This window comes from Monopterus albus, unplaced genomic scaffold (genome assembly GCF_001952655.1).
Source record: "Monopterus albus unplaced genomic scaffold, M_albus_1.0 scaffold3.1, whole genome shotgun sequence".
NCBI lineage: Eukaryota > Metazoa > Chordata > Actinopteri > Synbranchiformes > Synbranchidae > Monopterus > Monopterus albus.
The window spans coordinates 7,548,281-7,571,821 of NW_018127883.1; the positions used below are offsets into that span (position 1 = coordinate 7,548,281).

Consider the following 23,541-nt stretch of genomic DNA (forward strand, 5'->3'; position numbering starts at 1 on the left):
ATTACATTAAAAAATCAAAGGAAGGCTGTATTTATATATATTAGATCAGGGAGAAACTTTAGATTTATATATATTTTTATGAACTGCTTTATGAGTTAGTATGTCAGTGGTTCAGATCATTCTCTACTGGCAGCAACAATCACATTATCTGATTTAGGCTTCAATTTCTCTCGGTCTGCCTTCTCTGACAAACTAAACAAAGGTGGTGTGGTACCAAGCTGAACTATGATGTACTTCATGCAGGGGGTTTTTGTCTCACAAAAAAAGATCCCTCATCACACACTCAGCTGTTCTGTGGATGGACAGAAAGGCCTGTTATGTAACGCCAGTTGACTTTTGCTTTGCTATCCAGCGCTGTGTGTGAATCCCACTAAACAGCTCCAAACATGGCTCGAAAGGGCCACTCTGGAGCAGCAGTTTATCCTCCTAATGGAGAAGTGACCCCCACCTATCCCTCCGCCCTCCCTACTCTCTTTCATAAACAGCTTCCACGTTGGACAGCAGCCTAGGCTTCTACACGTTCCTCATCCAAACTATTTGAAGTTCATTTTAAACAACTGCAGCATAAAAGGAAATGTATGTAACTTACAGAATCTGCTGCAGTCATTACAGGCTTCAGACCAGGACTGAGCATTCATGTTGATAACAGATGACACTTAAGCTGAGTCTCTAGTATATGGGCACTGAGTCTAAGCCTTTGAATCCATCAATCCTCACCTAACGAAATACCACAGTAACAACAATGCAGTATCACTTTCATATCTGAGGCCCGATTTTTGAGGATGTTTGTGACCTTTAAGGATAAAGGGTGCTTTTTGAGTAACAAAACAAAAGCACAAATCACACCTGCAAATAAAAGACATGTCCCTCTGGGGTTGGAGTGACCTGAAACCTGTCAGAATGTGCATGAGAAGTCCTGAGAATTATTACAGGTGACCATGACCAGATTCCTGGGACATGGAACACTTGCGTAGCACATGTCAAAGTTCTGAGGAAGGCTGCAGCTGGCTACATGGACCAAACCGCCTGTTACAGACGCTGTGTTAGAGTCAGGCTGCTTATAACGTGCCTGCTAGGCTTTTAGAGCCAGTGTAATAAGAATGCCAGTTTACCCAGGGTAATACAGCTTCACAGCAAGGGTTCCAGGCTATACTCCAAGAGCGAGAAAGCTCAAGTCACAGGCCCTAGAGTGAGGATAAACACTACACTGAATATTAAAGTAGCTCTTCATTTGTCTCCTTAAGGGGGTTTATACAGTTTACTTTTGTGGCCACTAAGTGATTGGTTCAAACTAAGGAAAGCTTATGAGCATATAAGGAGAGACTTAGAACTGGGACATAATGAATGACAACCACAACAATATAATGAAATATTTGTTGACATAACACACAGGCATATAACTATGAATAAGAGACAGAAATGATGTTCATTTAAAGTTGTCACTAAATAACAAGCACAAAACATTCCTCCTGGCTTAGATAATAGTGCGTACTAGACATTTGGTGAGCAGTGATGACAATTGAAATCGGTGTCTGAGAGAGTGCTGAAAGCGTTTCCTCATCTCTGCTGGATGTTTTGACTCCGACGTGGAATGGAAGCTCTGAATGTGTTCCCCAGTATAACTCACTGAGTGCCCATGTGACAGGACTACTTGATAATTGAGTCATAGGATATGGTGGCTAAGCGTGAATATAAACAGTGACATGATAATCCAGTAATTTTAAGTGCTATGAAGGTATCCTGGTGTGAACTGAGCATGCAGCAGGGCTCCAGCGGGTCACCATCATATGTCTATTTCAAGAATGCCAGCCCAGTACTGACTTGTCCCCACATCCAGACACAATCACAACAGGCAGCTCCATCAATAACAGCCTGGCTTCACAGGTGGCAGATTTCAGACTTTTAATATTGTTTATGACATTTTTTAGTGAGTGAGTTATCAGACTATGACGCATCAGGGTCAACAAATGATTCTGGTTTGGATTGTGTGAAGATGATGAAGAACACATGCTGGTTGTTATTAAAACATCTGACAACAACTGCCATGAGTTGCTGGCATAAATTACAGGGGATGAGGGTGGAGGTACAGTGGTGGCGGTGGAGAATGGTGCTGCTTAAATGTGTCACCAAAGCATAAATTGCATTTTCAAAGCTTTGTTTACATGCGTCCGTGATCAGGGAGCGTCTTTGTGCTGCAGACCTTGAAAGACCAAAGCATAACACTTCACTTCACCATTCACGTCAGCCAATGGCAGCAGATGGAGAAAGCTGATGGGGGAGTCCAGGAGGGGGTTGCTAAGCAACGTGTTGTAACATTAACATGGAGTGAAAACAGAAACCTGATGTCGGGATGAAACATCCGGCCTGATCCCAAGACATCCGTTATTCACAGTGAGACAAGGTGGGTTTCTACAAACACTGTCACTGCAAAGGTTTCTGTCCACTACATGCTTCACTAACAAGTTGGCACACATAATAAATAAATAAATAGGGTTAATAATAAATAAGGTTGATTTTAACAAATACACCTAAACAAAAAAAAAAAGATTATCATTGAATATTTATGATATTTCCCAGTTTAACATTGTATATTACATTCATACATTAATCATTAGGGGTGGGACTTCACAACAAATGTAAAATCTTCTCATATGTTTGAAAGTAAAAGATATTTGGCAAAGCAAGCCATTCAAGTGACACTGAGTTAATTTCATTTGAATAAACATATGGTAACTAATATCTTCTAACATATTTCCTAACGTGAGTCCAATTTCCCCAAATGAAGATCTTCTTGGAAAAACAAGACTGGCGACATGGAAGCCAGCTGGCTGTGGCAAATCTTTGAGATTCAGTTTTGAGATTGCCATTTCCAGGGGGTCGCTCCTCTCAAATCTAGGAGACCTGTGTAACATGACTCTGAACAAGCTTCATAAAATATTAACAACTGTGTTGGGTTCATACCAACAGGTCTCATCTCCACTCTACAGGTTATCACTTCTTGTCTTATCATGCTTAAGATACAAATGCAACACTTTGACCTTGATTTATTCTGTCGTTGAAAAAGCAAAAACTAAATGTTACTGGCCTTTAAGAGCAAGTGCCAAACTTCACATTGTATTTTAATATTTTTGTAGGGCAGAACTTTGCTTGGGAAAATTAGGATAATTCAGAAATAAAATCCTCCTTTAAAATGTCAAATTCCAGTCAGATCCTTAAACTGAGGTTAGTTAATATAAATTAACAAATATTACCTACTCTGTATCCTGTACACATGAAATAAATATACAAGTGTTGAATCCCTTCAATCTCAATAAAAAAAACTATTTGACTTGCTTTAATTGCACAAAAATATTTGGGTTTTGGCAGCTCTTTGAGTGACTGGCTGAACAAATGGCTCATAACTGGGCTGCTGGTTACCAAACACCTGAATGATGGATCTGTCTCCTGCACACACGCAAAACCATCTCTATGTAAACAACTACACATCCTCTTCTGACATGTTGTAAATCACGAGTCTCCTTCATATGCTTCACTACTACTACTGAGCCAGTACTCTTGGAGACCTGCCTCGTCATTCCGAGGTAGCAGTGAGCACACTGAGCACAAGCTGTGCATTCATGGGGGGTTTAAGTATATTTACATGTGGTAACTAAGTTAAATACAATAATAACAACAACCCTTGATCACACACAGTACACAACATCATGTAGGAAAAACACTGACGTCTTGTTCTTTCTGAATAAACAATGTCCGAACACAATATCTCTATTGAGTCTGTCCAGTACAACTGTGTGATAAGACGGTGATATTCTGAAATCTGCTGTCCATATTACAAAACAATGAGACAGGGAGTTTTGACAAAATCTGTCTGACTGCTTTGCCTCTGTCCTCAACGCACTTTGATGAATTATTTGTGCTGGGGTTAATATTTTATCAAGCCTGTGTGGTGTCACATTACACAGATCACTTGGTGTAAAAAAAATGATAGTAGTAAAACTATGAATAAAAACACAGACAGAAACAAATAAGTGTCAGAGGAAAATGACACAGCTCACTGATGGTGGAGCAACATTTGAACAGTACAATGATTTATTTTGTTTTTCTATTTGGATTTAATGGCATCCATAAACTGAAGAACTCTCAATGTGGAGAAAGGATTTTTGCTGAATGTTTGTTGTACCCAGAAATACGTTGCAGGGACATGCTAGCATACAACCCCCCTGGATTTTTAAATGACTCTTAAGTGTCTGAATGCTGAGCAACGTTTATTCTTGGTGGCATTTTAGCTCACTATTAACACAAGTGCTATGTAGTCTCATAAGTTACAGTATACAGACTATTTTTTATAAGCCAGTTGTTCATGTCACATGCTGCTCATTATGAAGCCTCAGACAGACCTGTTTTCCAGACTTGAACATGAAGTTTAACATTCATTCCTCCACTGTAACTGCAGAAAATACTCAGGCACGTTACTTCTGTGCAGTTACGCCACACAGCTGCCACTGGAACCAGTGGAAACTAAGCAACTATACTAAAAATATTCCTCTAAAATAACATTATAACAGACTTAATTACTGCTTAATAATGCTGCAGTGAAAACCTTGAACAGCTGTATATTGTTCCACAAGCCCTCTTGATTTTTCACCTTCAAAACCAATAGATTAAAAATGGCAAAGGGTACTTTCAAATATGACAACACTGATAAAGAAATTAAAGTCGAAAACTATTCAATAAACTATTCCTAACATCTCCATGCCGCATAATATGCATCATATTAAGTGCACGCTCCTGATGCCACAGCCTCACTGTACAGTATGTGGAGTAGCCTGTGTCTGCTCCTTACGGCTCACAGTGACAACAGCTCATAGTAAAACGTCGCTGCTGCCTTCCAACTTAAAGAAATAGACGCACTAGAAAGGATTCGTTTAAAAAAGATAGCGTGGCGTGAAGCTTTTAATTCCCTGACATGGGTGTGTGGGTTTTCTCCTGGGCATTCAGCCTCACAGTGCGGCACCCATGGCGGGTCGCATTTCCACTGTATGGATCTGCCTTTACTGCAGTAACTGTCCCAAAGCCAGAGCGCCCATCTGCTGGGGCGCAAATCAGAAATCGAATCACTCATAGAAACACTTATATTTGTTAAAGTCAGCTTAACTGACATTAAAAAGCGAGTGATTAATGAAACATGCATTAAGTGGTGCTGATTTTGCATTATGCGATAATAACACAAAGTCAGCAATTTCGGTGCCAGGGTAAAAATAAAAAATAAAAAATAAAAAAGGATGTGAAAGAGTGATAACAATCTCCATACATAAACATGCTTACCTGCGTGTGGTGGTAATCCAGTGTGGTTCTCACTGCTGCAGACACACTTCACTGAGCTCTGTTCGCCGACGGCTGCGCTCCACCAGCGTCCTGTCAGCGCTTCACACTGGACGTGCTCAGCTGCGTCAAAACCGCCGCACGACACAACTACTGAGCGTCGGGGGGCCGGGGCGCTGTCCCTTCACAATAAAAGCATGGACTAGTTACCTCTAATGAAACTGACATGTAGCCATATTAAAACATAAAGCAGTATCCGTAAACGTATATATTTTAGCTACTTGGGCGCATCTGCACATGATGTAAAATAATGCTTATAGTTATAAACAGCTGCCTGCTGTGGTGGGGAAACAGGGCTGAAAGGAATAGCCATACCTAGAATAAAAAAACATAAAGTGGAGTCCTTAAAACCAAAATAATGAGAAGAAATATTCTAAAACAAAACTGAGGGAAACTGATGAGGAGTTATAAATCACACCTATGCCTTACCCATAGTCAGTTACCATACTGAGAAATGCAGCTTTAAAAATATACTGTATGTATTGGTGCACATCAACTTGTACTGGAATTGTGCAGTCTAGGTGACAATACTAACTACTTGGAGTTTTGACTATGGTGGTTATTTAAAACAATGACATCTGGCTGTCAGGATCTAAACAGATTCATTGAACATGGCATGCTGAAAAACACTGATATTATGCAGGATTCCATATGTACAACACTGCAAATGAGCCTGACTAACATGCCTGTATTAAATATGATTTAATTTTTGTTTCAATTTCTTATGACTATAATGATGGACTGCTACAGATCATTGCTGATTCTTACATTCATGTGTCTTTTACCACTCCACAGTTTTGGCATCTGTGACAGGAGTCACATGAAACAAACCGGATCATGGGCCTACTGAAAAATGTGCAAGCATATTTTCATTTTTGACTTCTATCTCTGCTTTGACTCTAGCAAACTTTTTTTAACACTTGCCTTTATCAGTCTAACACTTTTAATACAGAAAGGTCAGCATGGAATTATGAGCCACAAAAATATATAATTCAAATTATTTTACTACTGATCAGAATTTTTTCCAATTTGGTTACGTTTTTATCAGTAAAACCTTTACTTTGAAAGTTTTGACCTGATGTCCCAGTTGGCTACACTATTTTAGACTGTACAGCTTTCTTCACAGAAAACTGAAGAATAGTTACCATAAATTTCATGAAAAAAAAAAGAGTCCAGTCTTGAAGAACAAACAAAATATGGAGCTCCCTCAAGTGATCAAACTTCTTATAGCACATGAAATAATAAATACTGGTTGTAAAAGAGCCAATTCAAATAAAGACCTAAAAGGAACATTTTCATACTTCAGTTAAAATCAGTAAGTTACATGAAGTCTGATGTAACGAAAACTTATATCATAATGGCCAATGTTAATCTTTCAAGTCTAAGAAAGAAACTAGCTGACCTCAAAGTCCATGAAGTAGTATAATGGTGACAGGATCTGAGGTAAAATAAGTAAAATATACCTCAATGAAGCACTTCGTATACAGTATATAACGCTTTGTTGAAATGAAAAGCATTATTGTCACTGGCTCAGGTTACAGGAAACACACCTCCCCCCACCCCCCATGAAAATGCATTACACTTAAAATCCAAACCAAAAAACAAAGCTCCAAAGTATTTATATGTTTTATTACTATAGCAGTATTTTGAATGTTCTTAGAGGCGTAGAATATCACAAGATCTTACAATGAACAACACAGCACAACATGTATAATGAATATCACAGACTCACTCACGCATAGAAACGCAAACCCAGCCACACACACTGAAATATCATGGATTACTCTGTTAGGTAAACTGATTCATAAAAATAATCAAACAAAACAAAAACAAACAAAATAAAGAGTATTCTCTGTCTGGTTTCACTTTATTAACTGCTGGTTGTATACAGAAGAACACACTGTCTTTCCAACTCATTCTCCCGTTTTTCAGATAAATAACTCATGACTAGAGATTAAACTCGGCACAAGTAGATGTGTGTCAATCACCGCGGGCGGCGAGGTATGGGAGGTGGAGAGTCGGTCTGTCTGTAAGCGGGTCTTTGAGGCAGCGCTCGAGTAGGGCAGGATATGTAGCGCTCATGCAGCATCTTCTCTGGCACCCTACGAGACACAGACCGTACTGCAGTGTCATCAACTGTACACACAATAACCACACATACATACAGTACAGTTCATCCAAACCTTGCATGAAATGCTGGTTTCAATCTACTCTACCATTTATTTATCCCCGATATTCAAACTTAGAGTGAACACTTCTCCTCAAAACAAAATGTGTTTCAGGTAATGTTTCAGCTTTCTTATTCAACCAAGAAATCACATACTTAAACTTGTTTAAGTAAGATGGTACTATAATATACATCAAACTACAATTTTAATACTTTTAAATTAGTGATTAGGTAGGAAACAGAAGCTTAGCCGGAATAAATCATATGACTCACACTAGAGTGAAAAGCTCAGATGGCGGTTACTGCCATGCCGTTAAGGTAGTTATTTTTAGTAGGAGTTTAGGCAGGATTTGTTCAACATTATTTCTTAATTTAGCTACTACCTAAATTATTTGTGTGATTACATGTGTGTGATTAAATGACCAAGATGTTAAGTCATCAAAATTGGCATTACATTGATAAATTTAGCTGTAGCTTTGCATAAGACTAACTACGGAAGAGTATTAGGGCCACTGCATAAATTTTTTTTAATTAGGGCCACTGCATAATTTTTTTTTTAATTCTGACTTTATTCTCAGAATTCTGACTTTAATCTCAGAAGTATGGGTACCTGTAGGGATCCAAGTTCAGTGAGTGCCTCTGAGTCACATCTCCAACATCTCACCATCAAGTCATAGAAGCCAAGCTTAAGTGCAGCAGCTCTATTTCCTTCTTCGACAGCCAGATCGATCGCCTTTAACTTGAAAGCTCCATCATATGCATTTTTGTGCATTTTTTAGTGTGAGTGCATTTGATTTAATTCGAACAGTTTCATTGGTCCACTGTGACCTGTTCGGTAATTTCATTGGTCTGATGTGACGAGGCTAAATGTATTGGCGGCATGAAGCAATGTCCCATTGCATTTGCTACAACTGCACAACTAAGAAAAACTAAACAAAGATGCACAAAATCCCCTCACTCACATAATCTTGAGTTTACTTTCAGGTGCATTCACAAGTTCACACCAGCTCACCAAAATACAACTTCTTAAGATTTCACAGCACCATGAGGAAATTAGCAAGAACTAAACCTGCACAGGCAGCTCTTACCACACTATTGGCAGCATTTCAAACTTTCTATAGGTGTACTATTTTCAATACTGTGACCTATAAATGTATTTAATGCATAAGCCTATATAATCTCAGATACTAAAAACTTAAAACCTGAAATTATGAAATCAGTGTGAGCTGCTTTCACAGCAATATCATAACAGCATAAGAAAGAACAAATATATTCAGAGTACAACTAAAGTATCTGACACACTGCAGTACACACTGCACTGTTACCCACACTGCTTTGTAAAGAGGTAGATGCAACAACTGCTACCATAAAAACATAAATAAATAAAAATCACACTGCACCATCTCAGAGTTACAAGAACTCATTGCAGTTATAATTAACAATCAAACCACTTGTAGAGCCACTTTAATTTCAGCTTTCATTTTCAAATGTTCTTATGCGCCCTTTTAACTCCGTGCATGGGAGATATGGAGATAATTATGTCTGTGCACAACAGAACATCAGTGATCTGTCACTGCTGTCTGATGTTGGCTTCCTCTCTAATGCACAGCTGTGAACCATTGGTGGGCGACATTTCCTCTTTATCTCTTACTGTCTCACTAATCGCTGCCTGCATATTCTTTATAAGCCTCTCAGTTTGTTTCTGCTACATGATCACATGACCACATTTTTTAAGGCATCTTATGCTTATGTTTGAATTGCCATACTGCAATGCAATATATTTGATTGTTTTGTATACAATTGCATTGTATCATATTGTTTAATACTGTATCATTCTGGACAGTAGCATAAGCAAGTGGTTCTGTACCAACCTTTCTGGGATTCGTGGAGGAACCCTGCGTGGAGGAAGTAGAGGTACAGCGTCAGCTGGCCGAGGAGGTCGCGGTGGAGGAGGGAGATTTTCCATTGCATCCTTTTGAGAAAAAAAAAACGAATGTGTACTGTGACCGCACTTAAATTTAAAACATTCAGACAAATCCAACATTTCAAAATGTGCTGTATTTATGGTTTAAACAATCAGACAATTATTCAATTAGCAGAGCAACAGAAAGCTGTCAGCTTTTTTAAATACTAATATTAAGTAAATATTCAAGCAATCTCTAGTTCCAGCTTCTTAATTGTAAAGATTAGATGCGATTCTAAACTGAAAATTCTTGGACAGACTGTTGATCAAACAAAACAAGCAATTTGAAGATATCATCTTGGGATTTAGGCAATTATTATGATGACATTTTAATATTCTGTGGTATTTTAAGGACTAAATGATTAATCCACTGATCAAAAAAATAACCACCACCTAACTCAACAAAGAAAACAGTCAAGTGCAGGCCTATCTGCCTTCTTTGTTTATCAGATCGTTGTAATATGTGTAAGGGTTTCAGCAGTGACATAACTGAAATGTGCATTAAAAAATGTCACAGTTCTATTATGCTCCAGTCAAGATTCAACTTTTTCACAAAAAAGAAAAGTGTCAGCTTGAGTCTTTTAACAGTGTAATGTTAAAATACATGTAAGTATTTTAGGAACTGAAAAGCTGAAGTAGTCAGTGCCTATACAATAAAACTGAACACTAGATCCTCTGTGTACCTCCCTGCTCCAAAAGTGGTAAAATCATGCATGTTACGAGTGTCAAAAGTGTAAAACACAAGGTTACTAAGCAGGACCACATAGGAAAGTGAAAATTATGTTTGGTTTATAACACTCATGCAGTAATAAAAGAACTGCCCAGTGTAGCACTTCCTGATGTTAAGTCGCTGTGAAGACACATGCAGTGTGCTCCTGTTATTAATTCACCTCAAACTCAGGCTCTGTCCCGCTGCTGTAGCTGAAGGTGCTGTGAGTGCTCAGTCTGTTGCTCTCAGTACCTTGTGTAAAGAAATGTAGAAAGAAAACACGTGACTTCAAGTCTGCCTGAGGTTAGTGCTTGTGGTGAATTATGTCGTCAGACCAGATCACCAAATGTGGATGAAAATAGCGTTTTGAGCCACACAATAAAGATGTCACATGCCTATAGGGGGAGTTATGAGCAGTTAGAGTGAGAATAACCAAAAGAGAAGCCTGTAAAGAACAGACTGATCAAATGTGAGAAGCATGAGACCACCACAAATAATTCTTCCAGCCCTGAGAACATACTACTGCATTTGAAAGCACAGTGCTTTTCCTTTGTGATATTTGTAGGTGCATTTCTGATGCAAAAAATGACACAAAGTACAAGAAATTAAAGTGACAACTCCTTCATGAACAGACAAATAATCTAATAATTCCAATGTTCACCATCCCTACATTGTAACAGCTCAACTGAAAAACACAAACAAAAAAAGAGTAGTCAGAAATGAGCAAATGATAGGATTTAACATTCAGTGGTTTAGAGATTAATTAAATGCAAGATGTTATCAAAAGTCTGCCTCTAATGAAGAGCTCTAATTCATTAAACTGGTCATTTGACTGTGTGACGTTTGTTTGATCTAGAACAAGAGAATTTTTAGCTAAACTGTAAGAGGAAGAATTTCGGCGACATTTTAAAGTTTCCAGCTCTCACAGGGCAGATTTGCTTATTGAAGCGTTCTCAGGATATAAGTCGTCTAATTTGGTCTGTTAATAATTAATTGAGTAAAAGAATGTTTCTAATCTAAGACAATGTCTAGAATAAACAATCTGTAGTTTAGGAACCGTTTTGTCCATGACTGTACCTCTCCCACGGGGAGTCTGTTGTACATCTGGTCAGTAGGGGTTCTAAATGTACAGTATGCACATTTTCAAGCACAAGTAGAATATGATAAATCTGATCCTGTGTCCTGAGATGAGCGCGCTCAAGCACAAGAATGTTGTGTAAGCACAACTGATACATGAGGCATCTACACTGTCCTTCTTGTGTAGTTACACTTCTAACCATTGTAGAAAAACTAATTATAAAAAAAAAAGGGTGACTCACTCGATGTGCTGGACGTGCTACCTGTCTTCCAGTTGCCTCTCTGAATACTCTGAGGTACTGGAGGGGGTGGCAGAGCTACCGACTTGGACGTCGAGTCATAAACAGCACACTCTAATGTAATCCTGGAGCTTGTGTAAAGGCTGTTTTGCAGAGGAGCGCTTATCTCATAATCTAAGAAAGGAGCGACCACATCAAATATTAGCATTTTTGAAAACAACAGGATGTCATTTCCACTGTGCACATAAAGTCATCATTTCATTAAAGAGTAAGACATGCTCACAATCAGTCCATCATGTAGGTATATCTATTCCAAATAAATACATTAAAGTCCAACAGTCAAATTATTATACCCAGCTCCTTTCCTGTCTTTTCTCTCTCTTTGTGACGCCTGGTGATGCTGTCTCGTAATCTCTTCAGATTTTCCTGATAAAACAAACATAACATGTGAGACCTAATCCTTGGCCACAGATGGACCAACATTTTGGCCACACCTGTTGGACCATCAAGTTTGTTTAGTTATCTACCTGCTGATAGCGTATGGAGCTTGCCCTCCTCTCATGGTCAAACTGCCAAGCCTTGAACTCCTGGACAGCCTCATCCACAGTGATTTCCCCCACTTTCACTCTCTCCTGCAGGGATATGAGCTGTCTCTGCCCAGGGGTCTTCATCCCAGCATAGGGGTCATAAATAGGTGTTGGGGCATCTGTCGCAGGCCAAACTGGATGGGTGAAAAATTTGTCAGTCTACAACAACAACAACAACAAATAAAAAATAGGTGCTAAAACTGTGTGAAATGGGAAATCAGTAACTTGAAAAAAAAAACAAGTATGTGGAGTAAAAATAAAACATTTTTAAATGAAGCTACAGAAGAGAGTCTCAAGCATTTATTAATTAAACAGATGAGGGAGAAAGATCCAGTGACGTGCAGTCAGGGGAGGCAGGTGAGGCAGAGCCTCCCCTGTCAATCTTGAAAAGAAAAAAAGTTAATCATAAAATATAATAAATGTTAATATTTGTCGGCTGGTGTGTGTTGTAGGCCCTTTTGCCGTTCGAATCCGATGTCGAAGGATTTTTTTTTTCAATAATGAATAGCAGAATTTCCGTATGTCCCGTTCAAATACATGGAGGAGATGCGCGATGAGGCAGCACTTTGCTGTGCCTCTCGGTGGATCGTGAAATCCTCACAAACTGTATGCGATGCAAATAGTGTGTCGCTGTCCCTCTATATATCGCAAATAAAATGCTTTCAAACACTCTGATTATATGCTCTGCCTTGCCATAATCTGGATAATGTATAAAATGTAGTTCTGTAACGTGTTTAGGCTCGCAGATTAACCATAAAACCCAGTAAAAAAGTTACTCGGTGAGGCAAACAGTACGCCTGCCTCAAGGCAGAGGGCGCTAGTGAGCCCACAGATTCTTGCGCTACCTACAATCTTCTTCGTGCTTGTTTATATTTCCTTTACAATCCGCCTTATCAAAATGGAAGATTACATTTCCAAGCTGAGAAAATTCGCAAATCTGGACTTTCAATCAAAACATTTTTGACAGTCTGGACATTTTTGTCCAGAAGGATTTTCTTTATTGAAAACGTTTGTTTTAATACTGGATTCGAACGGAAAAAGGGTTTGTAATACATACCAGCTGGCAAATGGATTTCGTGTACAAGTAAAGATAAGACCATAAACTTTTATTATTTCTAGTTAGAAATAAGCTCAATTGGAATAAATTTTAACCTCAAATTAAATATGGGTCACGTTTGTGTGAAGAATGCTGATATGAGATATAAAACATAACGCATTGTCTCTTAACAGACAATTTGTTAACGGTTCATTTGTATTTGTAAATCTGACTGTAAAAGAGTCAGTGCCTCACCAGCTGTCAACCTCACCGCACGTCACTGGAAAGATCCTAAGTGTTATTTTCAACAGATAAACTGTTCTTTACCTGCAGGACATCCTATCGTCATATTTTTATCCTGGGATGTACCTTTATCTGAAAATACTGTCAAGAATATGAAGTTATCTATTTTTGAGAACAATTTCATGGACTCTTGTGTGTAAAGAGAACATTTTGAATTAGCTAAAAACAGATTGCACAACACCTCTAGAGATGTAGGGCATGGGTTTTTCAGATTCAGGCCTGGCCTGAGGTCTCGGGATAGGGGCTGGTGGACGGTTTACAATTGCCAGCTTGTAGGTACTGTCTTCATCCACAGTATCATAGATCTCCTCTGGAAAAAGATTGTATGGATCCTCCTCTTCTTCAGTTTGATCCACTTCAGTCTGACCTTCTTTTTCCTCTTCCTTACTTTTAAGGGGCTCATTGCTGTCCTGGACTGTATTGTGGTGAGTTTTTCCTGAAAGTCACAATCACAGCAGATATGATAAACTATACATATACAATATTTCTATTTAAAGCAACAATACATAACTTTGGATCACCATCATGGAGACCTCTTGCAACAACTATGTAATGCTTTACGGCACCAGACCCTTCAGTTAGCTCAGTATTTCTTACTTCAAACATGCAAAGACAAATCCCTGGGCCTTTATTGAGTTCTGATACGTTTTCAGGTGAGAAAGTAACCACTTAGATTGCAAATATAAGTCAGTCTATCCAAGTATTGCCAATTTGAACATTTGCTCTGATGATTTTGAAGCTGTAAGGATCTGCTAGCGTCAGGTTTGCTCGGCCGCTCTAGCCTCCCTCACCTTTCCTACTGTCTCTTGCCCATTTACACTTATCATGTTCACCTGTTCCTCACTCCCTTATCACCAGTTGCACTTGATTAGGTTGCTCACTATATTACCCGGTTTCACTCCTCAGTCACTTGCCAGTTCTTTCTAGTCACTAGGCCAACTTAACTCCGTGCGTTTTCATTGTTTTTGTATGTCTTTATCCCCTAGCCAGCTACTGTTTTGTGTTTCCCCTTGGACTGTTCCTCCAGACCGTGGCTCCACTCTCCCCTCCCAGGCAGGTCAATGCTCAGTCGCCTATCTGTTCCACTATTGCCTTCATCTCTCTGTCTCCACCTTCAGTAGCCACCATCACCACCGACCAGCCCAGGAGTGACCCAGCCTACACAGCTCGGCCCAGCTCTCCATCTCCTCGCCTCCTGCTGTTGGTCAAACACCCGGCTACTACTCATCGACAGAACTACGTACTATTTTCCTCTGTGTATTTTTACTCTCATCATCACTGTACATAATAAATCACTGCTTGCATCGAAGTTGGCTACCTGGGTCCGCCTCTTTCTCGTTCGCTCACTGACAGGTGCGAACGGCACATAACAGTTAGTGGACCAAACTGACTCTACTTAGCAGGCAGCTACACTACATCTCATTAAGAGCAGAGTAAACAGCTGTCAGTACAGACACCGGTGTTCCAGTTGCACATTGTACTGTGTTCTCCTGTCCTCGGGAGCTTGGACTTAATATTTGGACTCATTAACTTACTACAATCCCTTACTGTGATTGTGAACAAGAACAAGCTGTGCATCAGGACATGGACTAAAGTACACACATGTAGCAGTACATAGTACAGTGTATAGCCAGCAGACATCTCTCCCATGATCTGTACAGCCAAAGCATGTAAAAACGTACTCCACATAACACAAACCCAGAACTACAGCACCGCCAGAGGCCAGCCACAGCCATGAAGAACAGAAAGAGAACACATCTACAGTATGACAGCTGGGCACAACACAATTACATTCAGCAGCTGTAAGGGAAGACAAAGTGCCAAGTTAAGTATTGTAGCTTTAATGTCATTATTTTGAAAGTTATTCAAACATATACCTTTGAAAAATATCCTAAGCATAGCATCCTCGGGGTTCTCTTCTACTGCATTCATCATTTCATCTGATAAAAACAGCACTGCAATTGTTAGCAAAATTTTAACCACCAGTTTTGTAACTGTTGTCAATAAACAAAAGGATTTTAATCTTACATAGGTCTTCTGCACATTCAGGGTTGATCCCCAGCATTGACTCATATATGTCCTCTGAGCAACCTGAGTACTTCATCATGATATCCTCAGAGGCATTTGACATAGGTTCATACACCTCTGCACCCTCCTCTGTTTTGATGGTGTCTTCAATGTGAGACTTGAGCATGTCTGCTGTCTCCTGGATTATTTGTACACAAGACACAGGCAGACATTGATTAAAGATACAGGAAAACTTCAGTGTTAGAAGAAAATATTCAACACACTTCAAACTAAATACATATTTAAAAGCTCTTATCACTGGACTTACAACAAATTCATCCATGAACTGTCTGAGATCAGAGAAGCCACTCTTCTCTGCCAGCGTGTTTGGGTAGTCTCCATACTTGTTCATCACACTGTAGGCCTGCAGAGCCCCAGGACACTGAAGGAGAACAGTGGTCAGCTTCTTCAGCCCGTACTTAGCAGCAAAGTGGAGGAGCGTGGGAAGCTCCTCATTACGCTGATCTGAAGGACAAAAGGCAATCAGATACAACTGTTCATATGCTGCTTTTCTCTCTGTGGTTTCAATGTGAAAAATGAGACAGGAATTGTAAAGATGGAATATATATAATTTAGTATTTACTGATATCTCTGTGGCATTGTTTAGGGAAGAACAAGAAATGAGTGGAATAAGAAATCAAGGTGTTGTACTCACATGCTGCCATATTGTCTTCTTCAATCTGTCTGATTCCAAACAGCTGAAGACTAGAGGCAGGTATTTTGGATTTTAATGAGTCAGTTAGCATGTTGTCCACTAATTCTGTTGCATTGGATGCCAAGTTGAAGGCCTGAAAGTAAAAAAAAAAGTTACATGACTAGGACAGCTATTAAAACCATCAAACAAGCACATGGTGCAACATACTGTGTGACATAACATCGCACCTGGCAGATGAAGTTAACAGGATCACTAGCATTTTCAAGATACCGACTGACTTCCCCCATACTGGTGTAATATGTCACAGGTGTCAAGCTGACACACAACTGATCACAATACATGGTGAGCGATACCAGTCCAGCAGGCATATCTAGACGACAACAAGAAAAAATGATTTCAGATTTACTGTAAGCTTTTAATATCTGGCATTCATCACTTAAAAGACAGGCAACTGTTTGCACATGACATCTTGGAGATACTTGCCAGGTGCAGAAACGCATATTGTGTATTCATTCTCCACAGTGCCTGGGACCCTTTTTGCAGCTACACTTTCAGATGAAAACTCCACCTCTAGCACTGACTGATGATCTATTTTGTGCGTGAAAATGATAAAAAGTGTCTCGCGTTCCTTAAACAAAAAAGGGAAAATATAATTAACATGACCTCTCTATATTTTTAACTTTTTAATGAAAGGGAAGGGGGATACAATTTAAGGGGTCAGTTAAATTTTTAAATTCATGCTATACGTACAACCAAAAAAAGATTCTGTATTTCCATAAGTGGGGTAAAACTATGGAATAATTTAAGTGTGGACATAAAAAATAGTAATAGAATTGATGAGTTTAAACATAAATATAAAGGTATGTGTCAATCAAGATATATGCAAGAACAGGCTTAATGATTAATTAGATGGAACATTGTGGGTGTGGTGTATAAATGTTAACACTTTGTAATAATTCTTTAATATTTTACTTGTGTGGTGTAGAAGAAAATTATTTAAGAATGTAATTATGTAAGAATGTTAACACTCTGTTATAATTTCTTAGTATATTACTTGTGTGGTGTAGAAGAGAATTATCTATGTAGAGATACTGCTTGCAAACCAATGATGGTAAGATGATGTCATGGGGTAGGACTGGATAAGTCTAACTTCTTCCTACTCCATTCAAGCATGTACTAGGTATAAGCAAATTGATAATGCATTTGTGGATATGTGTGAAATTATGTGTGTTGACATATTGACTGTCTTTACATGTTTGAAAGAATAAATCAAATCAAATCAAACTAGGACATTACCAGTTCATAATTTTAAATAAGTACTGGGGTAGAATATTTTATTGATACCAGTACAAACATGTCTTAATTCACTCAGCAGCAGTAACAGTGTAAATGCACACTAACACACTGATCCATGCTAATATTGCTTTTGATGTTATTGTTATGCAAGTCCTTCGGTCTTACCCCACAGAGAACTCTGTTAGGCTGAACTGTGAGACAGGTGAGGTGTGTGGGTGAACTCATTTCCATGCTTGATGAATTCCCTGTGCTCACAGCTGCTTTTTCCTCTTTATCCTGTAAGACAGTTTCCCTTTGCTCATCAGACACCACTTCCTCTGCTTCATAAATGGTGGGATTTACAGTTGTAGAGGCTGCTGTGGTGTGCAACTCCACTTCGGCCACAGCTTCGTTCTCATGTTTGGCCTCAACTTGTCTGCCTATGAATTAAAAAGAAAACTGCATTATTTTACTAATCTTAGCAATTTTTATGAATTTATGAATGGTTGTAACACAATTTCAGCACCTAACTCACTGAATTTGTTCACTACAAATGGCAGCAATTCTAGTCTCTCCTGGCCTCCACTGAAAGTTGTAACAGCTGGATAAATGAAAAGTAAAAACAGAGCCCAGATATACTTCAAAATATAAAAACAATCCAGAAAAATGGGCCACATTCACCAACATCTTCCCAAGCGTTTTCTTAAATTTCTTCGTGGATTGTCCTTAAGAAAGGTCCTAAGAAAAGTCTACATCTGATTCATGAAGGTGTTCTTAAACCGCAGAACTCCTAGCACTCTTATATTAATGAATCCTATGTGTTCGTAAGTTGAAAGCGCGTGCCAGTCGTTCTTAATTAGCATAGGTTAATGCTCCGCCAATTTCCATAAAAGGGCATAAGACTGCATGGGCATGTGCACACAAGAATCTCTGAGAAATGAAAGAGAAATGGTGAGAAGGCCAGGAATGCTACAATGAAAATGTAAAGACAGTGGAGCAACAAACTCCAAACCAAAAAAACCTCGAGCAGTTATAAATTGGAGAACAGCACTTAGTAGCATGAGTAGTGGATAAAAAATAAAACCAAAAAGTCCTGGGATGCTCTTGTTCATTCAGTGAACACTGTATAAAGAGAAGGGCGCACAACTGATGAAGTAAAAAGATGGTTTGATCTCAAATCTCAGGCAACAAAACAAGCAGAAGAGAGACCAGTGGAGGAGGACAGGCTGACCCAGAGCTACCTGACCTGGACCAGCGCATCAGGCTTTTTCAGGTGTGCCATCAGCTTATTGTACAGTACCTCTCTGTGTGCACCCAGGTCCCTTCAACCGCCCCGAGTCTGAGCTCAAGTGTGGTGCCGCATAGCCAAATGCTTACACAGACAGCCTGAACACTGGCCACAATATCCAAGAGACGTTTAAAGAAATTACCAGAAATTAGAACTAACGACACGCATTTAAATGTGTGGTTTTTAAGTAATGCACTACTAGAAAAAGCTTCCTTAATGGTATATATGCAGTGTACCTGTGTAAAGAACATACAAGTCTAATAAATAATAATTATAATGTGTGTGTGTGTGTTTGTATGTGTGTGTGAATATGAGTCATAATGGTGACAAGTGAACGTGGGTAACCCTGGAACGCAGGCCTACACAGTGCACATATTACACGTACTTCTTTTGGCTTTTAAAAAACCATTAGCAGGCACACCTCTGCTCGTCTTTATTTTCCTCTGCTTAGGCATTCTGTAAAACGATCAAAATCAAGAAAGTGTCCTTAGTTGTACGTGTGGGACTGGAGGGGCCAGGTCTAAACACTGAAATGATTACGTGGCTCCTATTTTATCCTTAATTTGTGGAACTGCTGGTATTACAACTGTCCAGGTGTCAGCACCATCCCTGGTCTCCCCTACCTAATTATTTCACATAGATCAGGGGTGACCAATTCCAGTCCTCGAGGGCCGCTGTCCTGCTATCCCTACTATCCCTGCCTGACCTGCTGCTGATTACCTGGCTCAGGTGTGTTCAGCCAGTCAGAACCTGGAAGATACCATCTTAGATGAAATTGGAGTGAGGAATTATAAAGTGAATTGGTATCTTCCAGCTTCTGACTGGCTGAACACACCTGAGCCAGGTAATCAGCAGCAGGTCAGGCAGGGATAGCCGGAAAACAAGCAGGACAGCGGCCCTCGAGGACTGGAATTGGCCACCCCTGACATAGATTAAAGGTATGTTTATTCAGCTTTAATAATTCAGCAACAGTGCTATCCACTGTGGCCCTATGCCTTCCCTTTACCACCATATATAGTATAATATTTCTCTCACCTCTATTGTAGCAGAGCAGAGACTAGTATACTCTTATCAGGATAGAGTTTCAGGTAAGTGAAATAATGGGTTTTAATTTGGGCAAACTGATCCTTTAATTGATTATGTTTGCCTATTGTGGGTCAAAGGAGCTTATCTGAATATTAAATAGCCAAAAGCTGGTAGGAAAGCTTTAAATGGGTACCCATAATAATATAGCACACACGTGTGAAGGTGTTAAAGACACAAAAAGAAATAATTAAGTGATTGAATTTTGCCTACTGTCAGTGATGGACTCCAAAATGGTGGCAATATAGATAGATGGTTCTTCATCAGCATAGAGCTTTCTCCAGCTCTGCCAGTCTTCAAAAGTCTCTGTGTGTATGTCATCCTCTGAGACGCCACACAGCAGCACCACCACTCTGTGTGGTGGATAGAGGAGTCTGTGAAGTGCTTCCTGCAGTTCTATGTCACAGAGGATATCTAGGAACGCTCCAGTGAGAAGCAACACAATGCACTTGCAGTTTTGGAAGCGATCAGAGTCATTTTCATGGAGCTGATCAGCTGGGCCTATTGCATGGAGCAGAACCGAGCTTTTGTGGAGGTTCTGAGAAGATTTTAAGATCAGTTGCAAATATGTCGCCCATTCCTGTGCCTCAGGTGTGTGCAGAATTACCAGCTCGTATACTGAGAGGGATTCAGACTTTGCTGAAAAACAGAACATATTACAGAGTGGTTTGTATGTGGAGTACATGCATGCAGACTTGTCTTATGATTGCTTCACCTAAACATAACATTAGAAAATATTAATCATTAGCTCGTCTTAACACTCATCCAGCATCATGAATGACAGTCCTGTAATCAGCTCAAACATTACACTATGATACGACACCAGTAATATTATGTGTCATTTTCCATGTTGCAGTGGATAATGTTTGTCGTGGAAAGGCTCCACAACACACCAGCTGTCCAACTGTGGAATGTCAAGGTGACTGTGGTCAGAGAATGAATGTAGGATTTGTTGGATATTTCAGCACAGCGCCAACAAGGAGTTGTGCAAACACTGCACTGTGTCAACACTAGTCTGAGTAATTTTCTGTGACTCATTACAGTGTTTAATCAGGAAAGGTTCACCCATGTACAAGCTAACTGGGAAAGAAACCCAACATGAGTATTCATTCCCCTTCATCACAGTTCCCACTGATGGCAGGGCAGGGAGACCTGCCATCTGTTTGTTAATGGGCCGAAAACATGACAGATATGATGTGCAGGAAATTCTAAAATAACCAATTCATGAATTTAGTCACACAGCATAGCTAAGATTTTTGCTTCCTCTTTTTTATGAGCTCAGAAAAGAATTTACAGTGAAGGTTCAGGATTAAAGGTATGTTTATTCAGCTTTAATAATTCAGCAACAGTGCTATCCACTGTGGCCCTATGCCTTCCCTTTACCACCATATATAGTATAATATTTCTCTCACCTCTATTGTAGCAGAGCAGAGACTAGTATACTCTTATCAGGATAGAGTTTCAGGTAAGTGAAATAATGGGTTTTAATTTGGGCAAACTGATCCTTTAATTGATTATGTTTGCCTATTGTGGGTCAAAGGAGCTTATCTGAATATTAAATAGCCAAAAGCTGGTAGGAAAGCTTTAAATGGGTACCCATAATAATATAGCACACACGTGTGAAGGTGTTAAAGACACAAAAAGAAATAATTAAGTGATTGAATTTTGCCTACTGTCAGTGATGGACTCCAAAATGGTGGCAATATAGATAGATGGTTCTTCATCAGCATAGAGCTTTCTCCAGCTCTGCCAGTCTTCGAAAGTCTCTGTGTGTATGTCATCCTCTGAGACGCCACACAGCAGCACCACCACTCTGTGTGGTGGATAGAGGAGTCTGTGAAGTGCTTCCTGCAGTTCTATGTCACAGAGGATATCTAGGAACGCTCCAGTGAGAAGCAACACAATGCACTTGCAGTTTTGGAAGCGATCAGAGTCATTTTCATGGAGCTGATCAGCTGGGCCTATTGCATGGAGCAGAACCGAGCTTTTGTGGAGGTTCTGAGAAGATTTTAAGATCAGTTGCAAATATGTCGCCCATTCCTGTGCCTCAGGTGTGTGCAGAATTACCAGCTCGTATACTGAGAGGGATTCAGACTTTGCTGAAAAACAGAACATATTACAGAGTGGTTTGTATGTGGAGTACATGCATGCAGACTTGTCTTATGATTGCTTCACCTAAACATAACATTAGAAAATATTAATCATTAGCTCGTCTTAACACTCATCCAGCATCATGAATGACAGTCCTGTAATCAGCTCAAACATTACACTATGATACGACACCAGTAATATTATGTGTCATTTTCCATGTTGCAGTGGATAATGTTTGTCGTGGAAAGGCTCCACAACACACCAGCTGTCCAACTGTGGAATGTCAAGGTGACTGTGGTCAGAGAATGAATGTAGGATTTGTTGGATATTTCAGCACAGCGCCAACAAGGAGTTGTGCAAACACTGCACTGTGTCAACACTAGTCTGAGTAATTTTCTGTGACTCATTACAGTGTTTAATCAGGAAAGGTTCACCCATGTACAAGCTAACTGGGAAAGAAACCCAACATGAGTATTCATTCCCCTTCATCACAGTTCCCACTGATGGCAGGGCAGGGAGACCTGCCATCTGTTTGTTAATGGGCCGAAAACATGACAGATATGATGTGCAGGAAATTCTAAAATAACCAATTCATGAATTTAGTCACACAGCATAGCTAAGATTTTTGCTTCCTCTTTTTTATGAGCTCAGAAAAGAATTTACAGTGAAGGTTCAGCACATTAAAACTCAATTAAACAAACATATTACATTTTAAAAAACAGAGTAATTCATACTGTTTATTAAATGACAAACTGTAAAGCAGCTTTTGTATGTATGTATCTGTGTACAGTGAAATACAATTACAAAAGATGGGTCATATTTACCTGATTTAATACTTGAAGCAGGTTCATCCATAGTTGTGAAGACTCAGAAAAATCACCCCATAAAGAGCGTCATTTGCCCATGTCCTTTTTAGTTTCTCAAATCTACTGACGTTCCTTTTGTCTTCAGCTGCAACTAAGCTTTCACCAGCACTAGCAATATACTCTGTTGTATTTATAGCAACACTTAGTTTCCTGATTTTGGTGACACTGTCCCACTTCCTGAAGCAGTTGAAGAAGTGAGAAAATGCACCACAGTCATGTCATAATGTGCAACGTGTCTGCAATTTCACATGCCACTGGTTGGCCCTCGACTGTTTTGCATTTGTTGATTCAGAGCAAAAAATACATGAAAGAAATAAATAAAAGAAAGAAATTAAAATAAGGGTTTAGTTAGGAGTGTCTGTGTTGAATTGTGGGTCATGCAGGCACAGGTCTTTGCAGAAAACAGACTAACACAAATAGTGTTTTTTGTGAAAAAACAACTTTTGATACTGTTCTCAAAAATACTGTACAAACACAAAGAAACACACACTCATCAAATGCATCAAATCACCTGTTGCATGTCAAATGCCTCTTCTGTTTTTTGACTTCCTTTTCAAGGTGCAGTCACAGTTTCGTAATGAGAGTGATAGTATAAGACTATATCTCAAATAAATAGACATGCTATCTCTTAACAGTGACACCATGTTATGTAAACTTGTGTTAGCACTGAGGTATCAATGTCTTAGCTAATAATAAACCTACATACCTATTTTAAAACCCATATGGTCATGGTTATCTAATAAGTCTTTTATT

General features: G+C 39.3%; 2 protein-coding genes across 9 annotated transcripts in view; both read right to left on the reverse strand.

Annotated features, from left to right (window-relative positions):
- Window positions 1-5,422, reverse strand: part of sorbs1 (sorbin and SH3 domain containing 1) — a 37,768-nt gene extending 32,346 nt beyond the window's left edge. For all 5 annotated transcript variants that reach the window (XM_020598849.1, XM_020598858.1, XM_020598863.1 and 2 more), the window contains exon 1: window positions 5,326-5,422. The gene's annotated coding sequence lies outside the window, so the exon portion shown is untranslated. The remainder of the gene's footprint in view (window positions 1-5,325) is intronic.
- A 1,601-nt stretch (window positions 5,423-7,023) lies between these two features.
- On the reverse strand, window positions 7,024-22,966 carry pik3ap1 (phosphoinositide-3-kinase adaptor protein 1). 4 transcript variants are annotated; one of them, XM_020604007.1, is made up of 17 exons: window positions 22,747-22,966; window positions 21,505-21,930; window positions 17,647-17,900; window positions 16,669-16,813; window positions 16,413-16,555; window positions 16,186-16,318; window positions 15,799-15,995; window positions 15,492-15,669; window positions 15,341-15,403; window positions 13,645-13,899; window positions 13,488-13,544; window positions 12,065-12,258; window positions 11,891-11,963; window positions 11,541-11,711; window positions 10,403-10,473; window positions 9,421-9,521; window positions 7,024-7,484 (listed from the first exon to the last, which is right to left on the reverse strand). In XM_020604007.1, exons 1-17 carry the CDS (start codon window positions 22,775-22,777, stop codon window positions 7,367-7,369), a joined length of 2,610 nt encoding a protein of 869 aa, XP_020459663.1. In that variant the 5' UTR covers window positions 22,778-22,966; the 3' UTR covers window positions 7,024-7,366. The 4 variants fall into 4 exon arrangements, with proteins under 4 accessions (XP_020459663.1, XP_020459645.1, XP_020459635.1 ...); XM_020603989.1 differs by lacking the exons at window positions 21,505-21,930; window positions 22,747-22,966 and adding exons at window positions 17,996-18,061; window positions 20,045-20,578; XM_020603979.1 differs by lacking the exons at window positions 21,505-21,930; window positions 22,747-22,966 and adding exons at window positions 17,987-18,061; window positions 20,045-20,578.
- Between the last annotated feature and the right edge of the window lie 575 nt (window positions 22,967-23,541).